Below are 9,069 nucleotides of genomic sequence, written 5' to 3' on the forward strand. Positions count from 1 at the left end.
ATACTTAGCAAAAGCAGATGGTGAGTCATGTAAAGATTTTATCCAATTAAGAAAGTAGGGTCCAAATCCCCAAAGGTAAGATCGAAGAACATATAATCCCAGGATATAAAATCAAATGCTTTTTAATGTCGAGGTATAGGAGCATGAAGGGTAGTTCATATATTCGAGCTGTCTCAGTAGGTAGAATTATTTTTCTGATATTGCCTGGTGCTTGTCCAAAGGACATGAGGCCATCTTGATCCCTATGTATCAATTGACAGATGAGTGTGTTCCATCTATTAGATAATATCCTGGCTAATATCTTCAGGTCAATATTAATAAGGGAGATTGGTCAGAAATTTGAGTGATTAAGGTTAGGTTTTGGCAGTATGCAGATAAAAGCCAATTTGGATTCAGTGTGAAAATGTACATCTGTTCTAATATGATTAAAATAGTCTGTAAGGAAAGGGCTGAGGATATCACAATTTTTTTGTAATATTTAGCTGTGAAACTATATGGTCCCAGTTTTTTGTTTGTTTTGAGTAATGTAATGACTTGCTGTACTTTTTTTTGCTGAAGTTTGATGGGGGCAAATGTTTCAACTGCTTTTTCATATGGAAAATGAGAGGGAGGAATATATAGTTTAGCAAGGTGTTGTTGGAAAGCATGTCATATCGATCCCAGATTACTGAATATTTCTCCTGAGGTGAGGCGTAGTTGTATAGGTTTGTAAGAATGTAATTTGTTTTAGCGTTTTCGCTAACATTGTATCAGGTTTGTACCTTTTTCTTTAAAATATATGAGCTGCTCTAGCTAATTGCGATTCTGCATGGGATGTTAAAAGCAGATTAGGATCATGAAGAGCAGTGTCTAAATTGGTTCTGTATATTATGAGGGGTCAGAGAAGAAGGCTTACGCGCAAGTATAAAAGTTTTCTTCCAAAAGGCGGAGTTTGCTAGTACGTGTTTTTTTTGTTGGGCGGCTAAATGTATGATGTGACCTCGAAGTACAGGTTTGTGTTCCGCCCAGAGTGTAGTTAAAGAAATGTCAGGATTTATATTAATTGAGAGGAATTCTTTTAGGTGAGATTGTATATTGTTACATATGGAGGGGTTGGGGAGCATTGAGTCATTGATAGACCAATTGTGGGAACTGCCTCTGGAAAAAATAGAGGAAAGTTGGATTGAGACCATGGAGTGATCAGACCATGGGATTGGAACTTTTTTGTATGAGATCACTAGTGGAAGATCTTGGAATTTGAGGAAAATGTGGTCAATTCTTGAAAAGCTATTGTGGGGGTGTGAGAAAAAGGTATATTCCCTGCTTGATGAATTACATTCTTTCCATCTGTCTATGAGGTTGTATTTATAATTATGGTTGTGAGAGGAAGGAGGAATGAAGAGATATGGGATTTGTGTAGAAAAGGATAAAGTGTAAAGGTAAAAGTCCCCACATAAAATCAAAGAGCCAGTTTTGTGTGTCATTACCATATGTAACAGATGTGACATGAAGCCCTTTTGAGAAGTATTGGGGCAATAATAAGAAACAATTGTTATTAAACCAAATCATGTAGCGTGCCTGTAACAGATATATCGTCCTTCTGAATTTTTAATTTCAGAGTGACATTTAAAATGGGGGGGAGATAAAATACAAATGTTAATATATATTCTACCTTATCTTCCATCTCATCTCCTCTTTTTTATTTTTTTTTTGTTTGTGGAGAAGTAGGTCTGAAGGAGATGTGTTCGAATTCATTGGTAAGTATATGGTTGTTTTAAAGATTTATATTATCATACGACGGGACTGGTGAATAGATGTACTTATTATTATTTGATGATATTCCAAGGGGGATATCCAGTCACAAAGGTAAGTTGAGATGTCTTTTGCTGGCTTTTCATGCTCTCCTGCCCAGTTGAAGTGGAGGGATTGAGCTGAATTGGCAAGGAAATCAGATGTGAAATTTGGGTCCCAGGTGATCCTACACTTGCACTTTTGTACTTGCTCCTGGCTTCACTTTTGGCTGAACCACACACTTCACTTGCATCTGGCTCACTTGCATGCTAGCCTACAGGGCAGGCGGTTGCAAGTGAAGGGTCAGTCTCCATTTACACCTTTAATTTGCACCTGGTTCCCTTGTTGGTTAGCCTTGAGCCTTCACTTGCTGGCACGCTTACTATTTAGACCCAGACTAGCTAGCCAGCATGGGAGCCAGGTGCAAGTAAAGGATCATTCACCATTTGTACCTGGCTCGTTTCCAAGTTGTCCAGACCCTTTACTTGCACCTAATTCCCTTCCTGGTTAGCCAGGTGCCAGTGGAGGGTCTGAGCTAAACATGCAAGGACACCAGGTGCAGCAATTTCTGGGTTTGGGCCTGACACAAATAGAACAAGTTGCAAGTGACCAGCTTGACAGGCCAGTCCTTCCTATTGGCTCCCTTGCCCGAATATAACACTTGAAACACCAGGATCCCTTACCGGTTAGCCCAAACATGGGTTACAAGTGGAGGGTGTAGTCAAACCAGCAGAAAAGAGAATGGACAACCTTTTAGGTAGTGGCAGAACCCAGGAACAAAGTCTCCTTTAACCAGGGCCCAGTAAGAAAGGCTATGTACACACATGCAATAATTGCTGTTGGAAAGGATCTTAGGATCAACGACTTAGGGACTGCACAATGCATGAACAAGTGTTGTACATACAGCACCATTGTGCTCTATGGAGAGGGGAGGGGAGAACGAGGGAGCAGCACCCCGCTAAACTCTATCCCACTTCACTTCCATTATGATCGTTCGTCGTTTATCGTCCGTGGATTCGCCAGGATGGTCGTTCGGACCAGCAGCAATCTGTATAATGGATCTGTATGTATATAGTTTGGTGTGACGTTCTCAACAATATCAATGCATCTCAATAGGACGTGCTGCATGCAAAGAAATGTAATACAAAGCAAGTTATTTAAAGCCCTAAAACTTCATCCACACAACATTAAAACATGTCAATATGAAAGCAATGATCTAGACCTGATTTGCACTGCAAACTAACACCAATCAACCCCTAAATCTAATGAGATAAGTGATATATTCCAAAAAATTACCAATATATCATATACTTTCAATCACCAACATGGACTTGTGTTTGGTGTTACATATTACCTGTGTTTGGTGCTAAAATATATGTATTTACATATTCTGATCAAACAGAACTAAAGCTTCATTTTTACAAACTCAATAAGATTTAAGTAATGCTGAAAAGTGAATTTGATCAGAATAAAAAAGTAAAGCACTGAAAAACTGAGCCAGGTGTCAGTAAAGTCACAAACCAATACAAAATAATTTTTCAATGCTTTAATAATGCTTTCCTTTCTCCTGTTTTAAAAGTATTTGTTCTGTAGAAGGTTGAGACAAACACCAACATATATGATACCCTGTGGCTGCAGCCCCCATCTGAAAGGTGGACCACAGCTCTGGCCGGTGCACCTACCAGCAAGAGAAGGACCTTGCTTGGAGGGGCGCATAGGCCAGAGTCACAGACCATATCTCCCAGAGACATCACAGGCTCAGGGCTTACCTGCTATATGAATGGCATCATGACGTCAGTCTGGGGGAAAAGGTCTGAATTCCGTGCATTTAGTGGTCCGCTAGCTCTTCAAGGTTAGGGACCACTGCCCAATAGAAGAAAATCATCTGCTCTGTTGCCCTCTAGTGTTCAGTCAGAATGGTAAAAACCACCAGGAGCCTCTACACCAGGGGTCAGCAAACTTTTTTGGCTACTAGGCCATTTTAGGTCAAGAAGGCACACTAAGCCAGACTCTCTCTTGAGTCCCGCACTGATGGCTCCACCCCCCACCAGGAACGCCCCTGAAAGGAAATCCCTCTCCTCCGCTATGCATACGGAGGAGAGGGAATGTCCCCTTACCCCCACATGTGGCTCCGGAGCCATGGGTTGTCGACCCCTGCTGGCCTGGATTAGGCCGGATCGACAAAGGGGGGAATTAGGCCGGAATGGACTACAGGTTAGGCCGTATCTGGTCTAAAGGCCGGAATTTGGGAACATCTGTGTGGGTGTGCTGCACTTTAATAATACTTCATGTGAGGACTGTGACTTAGTGTTCCTTTCAAGCCCATCTCATGGAAAAACCTGCAATTATCTCACTGATAAAGCATAGAGATGCTTAATAAGATGCAAACATTGTATATAGATAGCCCTGAAGTGAAATTAAGCCAATTAAACCTTTTTAGCTCTAGAGTTTTGCGGATTTTCAGGGAGTTCTGAAAGCATCTGAGCATCTCCACATTCCTGCACTTTACTCCTGTCTGCAACTTTTACATATCTTAAAGTGACACTAGTTGTTTGAGACTCCAGCATCCTACATAATTTGCCTTCATTGAAGGAAAAGATAACATCTCTCCAATGTGTTCAATGAAACCAGACACATGCTTCCAGAAAGTATATCAGGTGCTGCTGAACCTCATATTTACATTGCAAACATAAGTAATGCTTTGTTGACCCCAGCTGAAAGGAATAGTGTGTTATGAAACCTTCACTGGATACTTTCCAGTTTAGAGAATCACGTATTATTACCTGTCAAATATTTTCCATGATTCTTTTTGTATAATAATTATGCTATAAAGAATCATTAGCATAGTGACAATCTCCCCCTACCCTTTAACGAAAGCTGTGCTTATTTCCCTATTCTTTTCTCTCCATAGCATCATAATATATCTTCCATGACTAGTTTCTAATTTCCTTTCTCTGCTATTATTCTGTAGAGTTTATGTTTTCACCTCTGTCTTCACTGTCAGGAAGCCTGCAATTACCAATGTGATCTGTTGGTACCACTATGGTTTACCATGTCATACATGTGCTTCTTCTATCAGCCAGCAAGGGGCTTGCTGCAACCAAGATGCACCTGTGGCTCCTAATTAGCAGAGCCTTTTATTCTGACTTCACATCTCTCACTCCGCCATAGCATTGGACCTGTATCTTTGTGCCTGAAACCTTGTTAGTGCTCTTATCACTTTTCCTTACAAATATTGTATCTAAGTCTGTTCATGTCCTTGCCCTGTTCCAGTTACTCCATGTTTGTTGTACATTGTTGTGAATAGGTTGATGATATTATATGGTTTAGTGCAGGTTTCACCATCCACTGTTTGCTGTGTTGTGTATGCACTTTAAAATAAACACGTCTAACTTATCTCCGACTTTGAGGTTGTTTAATATATGTTACCAATGCTAATCTCCCTGCTGTTCCTGTTGGAAAAAACCCTTACACTCTCATTATTAATGTTTTTTTTTACCCTTCCTCAAAGTGGAGTTTAATCAGGAACCTCAAAGAAAGATAATACCTTAACCTACCTGACCTGAACTTTTTTTATGAAGAATAAAAGATGCTAAATCACACGCATATGTGGTTCCTACAAGTACCTGAGTTAGTCTATAAATTAAACCCAATGTCACGTAGAGGCCCGGATTTCGCGCCATGACTCACCCCTTGTTATTTAGCTGACCGGTACCAGGACTTGAGAATCACTACTTGCTATGGTTCTGGAAATGAAAACCTGTGACGCTTTTGGAACAGAAATCTAGAAATCAGTGTAACGCTCAGGTGGTTAATTGTTAATGTGTTGGTGTTAGTTCAAAGGTTGTTTAGTTCTGTCATTAAGCTCTTGTTTAGGCCATTCCTTTTCTTGGATCACATCTTATTCAAAATAGTTTTTCTGTGTTGTCACCCTGTAATTCATGTTTTTACAGAGCTTTGCATGAGGTACAGTAATACCAGAACAGAAAGTAACCATCCCCAACTTTTTGTATGTTGTGGTAATAACATTCTTTCCTTGCAAACCTCTGAACTCAATTGTGTCCCAGAAGGGAAAGATATATAAATAAAAGTAAATGAAAACATATCCTACAACTATATAAATAGTCTTAAAAAAAAACAGTTCTCATGCATCTAAATGAGAACTGTTTTTTTTTTTTTTTTTTTTTAATGCCTAGACAGAAAGAGGGAGCAGAGCTCACCAGGACTTTAATAATATTATGTGCAAAGTCAGTATTGACCTGCACTACATCCAGAGGAAGGCGAAAAACCCTTTTGAAGCATAACCCCAAAAGGGAGAAAATTCCTTCCTGACCCCCGAAGGCGATCGGATTACTCCCTGGATGAAATGTCCATTTTTTTTTTTTTTTTTTTGGTGTAAAGATGCTGTCTGGGTCTTCAGTCTTTTTTCATCCTCACACCAGCTTAGTTCTTCACGAGGGCAATTTTTCCACAGCAAAGCTCAGGTTCTCTTTAGGTGAGGTACTTTTGTTGTTCCATTGATGGTATTTGACCTCACATAAGCAACCCTACCAGAATCCCTTCTTCTTCTTTCCAAAGAATGATCTCTTTGGAACTTTAGGAAATTTCATCTTTGCTGGCCGTTTTAGCTTTGAAAATGTAGGCAGCTTTGGCCTCACAACTGGCCTTACTGGTTTTCTCAGTGCCTTAAGCCTTGGAGGGACCTTCGGTTTTGGAAGGACCTTAAGTTTTGAAAGGGCCTTGGCCTTTGAAACAAATTTAGGCTTTACTATTTTCATCTTTGAGGCAAGCTTAGATTTTATAATTTCCTTATGTTTTTGAGGTTTCTGTGGGACTCTGGGAGCCTGTGATGACACTTTCTTTCCGGGCTTCTTCTTGTCAGATTTTTTGCCCTCTTTTTTATGAGTTTTATTTTTTTTTGGCAAATCGTCATGCGAATCATCATCAGACATTTTCTTCTTCTTCATGTGCTTTTTTTCTTTGGCCTGATCTTTGTCTTTTTTCTCTTTTTTATTTTTGTGCCTTTTTGACGCATGGGGTCGTTCATATTCCTCTGGATCCTCTGGGTCCAGGCTTGCTCCTGACCCTCTGCGCATCTTTGTTGGTGAGAATAGAAAATTATAAAAAAGGTTCTTTAGGCTGAATGGATTTTCATCACCGGCACTGGTATCTGTGGAAGAAGCTGTAAAAGAAGACAAAGAAATAAGAGTTAGTAAAACAAAAAAAATTATAAAAATGTAATGTCTTTCAAAATACCAAATTTTACAAAATGTATGAGGCCTTTAATCGAAAAATGGTGATGAGATAAAGGATTTTCACCTCGTCAATTATGCAAATTTCATACATTGAACAAACAAGAAAATACCATTCTTTGCCATCCATGTGGCAAAAAACAGGTATATCTAAATGATACATTGTATATCTAAATGATAATTATCTTTACTTACTACTTTCTGATCTTGGTATTTCAACAATGACTTCCTGTAGTTCCTCTGTATCCATATAAGGATCAAGTCCTGCTGCTTGTAAAATTCCTACAAACTTTTCCAGCTCAGAATTATTCCTCCGACTACAAATTTAAAAAAATGGTCAGAACAATGTTCATCCTTACATAATTGCAATATTAAGAAAAACTAGCGTTATTCCTGAAGTGTATGGAAACCCTGGCCAAGGAACTGCTCATGGTGCCCAACAAAAACATTGATTTTTACATACACTTTGGTTATACTTGTCACATAACATTCATCCAGAATTCAAACATTTTCCCAGTGAGATGCATGTACAAAAATTAGTTAATAATATCTGTAAATAACAGTGAATACTTACAATATGCAGTTGGTAATGAAGCAGCCAAAAATTAGAGCAAGGAAGATCACTCCAAGGGCACCAAATATGATCAGTCCCAGAATATACGATGTTGATTTGTGCATAGAATAGGATTCGCCATCATTACTTTTGAAAAAAGGATGATCGTAAAACGTATCATCCCTGGGCCCCGCTGTAAATAGAAGAAAATGATGGTTAGTACTAAGCATAAGAATAAGAATATTTTTAGAGCAGTCCAATTACTGCACCCCAACCCCACCACACACCTCCAAAATAAAATGGTGATTCTGTCACTGTCTGTGTTACTATAGGACAATTCCTGTCTAGTAAAATGTCAGCAGCACAGGAAGTGTGAGGAATAGCTATAGATCACATGACTGACATCCTCATGCTTTCCCACTCCTTCAAAGCTAAGTAAAATCTTTGCTGTGTTTTCTCCTTTTTTAGGGTGAACACCAGCTCCATAATTCTGCAGGGTTGAGTTCATCTTGTTTTTTTTATTCCAAACCTCCTTTTCTTGCTTGTTTTCCCACAGATTAATGATCCTCATTATCAGTCATGTGATCTGTTATTTTAAATCAGTTTACATGAAAATAACTGTCACTTGACAAGATCAATAAGTTCTGGCACTGGCCAGCTAGCCTAATGTCAAAACTGACACTTATTTTCATCTAACCAAATGTGAAATGAACAGGTCACATGACTGATAATGAGGAGCCTTAAACAGTAACTGTGGAATATAGGAGGCAGCCGCTGTCAGTACATGTGACAGTTAATGTCATTGCTTCAATTCACAGAGCTTCATATATTACATAATATACACACAGACAGACAGCAAGTAGCCCCTTGTAAACTACATAAGATGTATGAGATAACTTACCTGTAGTTGGTATCGGGTAGCCAAAGGTCGGTCTGAGAAGAGCGACCAGAAGAATGCCAATTAACATTGACAAATTCGCCATTGGACTCGCCAATAACAGAAAAATAACACACCTCCTAATACACCGCCTTGTGTTGTCTGAAGGCTTGGAGGCTCAGCGCTGGTTTATATAGGGATGCTGCTGTGATGTCATAGTGACATCAAATCGCTCACTGTGATTGGTCCTTCCCAAAGCACTCTGTCAATTACCTGGTCTAAACCAAAGACAGTGCACACTAGGGGGTAAGTGCTTTCCAGCTTTCAATTCAAGTCACTCACTCAGCCAACACCAATCACAGCACTTACCCCTTAGTGTTAACTGCCATTGGTTTAGCCCTGGTTACTGACTAAATTCTGTAAAAAGCATCAATCACAGTGAGTGCTTTGAAAGTAACAGTTAGAAAACACGTACTGCTTGATGTGCAGTTTCATTGGTTTAGCCCTGCTAGCTGACTGAGTGCCTTAAAATGCACCAATCACAGTGCACTCATTGCAGCAGCTGTGTCCCAACACTGACAGCAGGCTGCCTCCTATGAGCCAGAGTTACTGTTTAA

At 39.5% G+C, this 9,069-nt stretch overlaps 1 protein-coding gene across 1 annotated transcript; it reads right to left on the reverse strand.

Moving 5' to 3' along the window:
* Window positions 1-5,888: 5,888 nt before the first annotated feature.
* Window positions 5,889-8,629, reverse strand: LOC140343508 (uncharacterized). Its single transcript, XM_072430194.1, has 4 exons — window positions 8,477-8,629; window positions 7,597-7,768; window positions 7,218-7,339; window positions 5,889-6,952 (listed from the first exon to the last, which is right to left on the reverse strand). The coding sequence occupies exons 1-4, from the start codon at window positions 8,556-8,558 to the stop codon at window positions 6,318-6,320; spliced, it is 1,011 nt and encodes a 336-aa protein (XP_072286295.1). The 5' UTR covers window positions 8,559-8,629; the 3' UTR covers window positions 5,889-6,317.
* Window positions 8,630-9,069: the final 440 nt, after the last annotated feature.

Source organism: Pyxicephalus adspersus, chromosome Z, assembly GCF_032062135.1.
Source record: "Pyxicephalus adspersus chromosome Z, UCB_Pads_2.0, whole genome shotgun sequence".
NCBI lineage: Eukaryota > Metazoa > Chordata > Amphibia > Anura > Pyxicephalidae > Pyxicephalus > Pyxicephalus adspersus.

Excerpts from the sequence above, each read along its gene's own strand:
- LOC140343508 (XM_072430194.1), bottom strand. The coding sequence starts at position 8,558 with ATGGCGAATTTGTCAATGTTAATTGGCATTCTTCTGGTCGCTCTTCTC. Across the intron at positions 7,769-8,476 it reads CTACCCGATACCAACTACAG|CGGGGCCCAGGGATGATACG; the intron begins GTAAGTTATCTC and ends TTCTATTTACAG. Across the intron at positions 7,340-7,596 it reads TTCATTACCAACTGCATATT|TCGGAGGAATAATTCTGAGC; the intron begins GTAAGTATTCAC and ends TTAAATTTGTAG.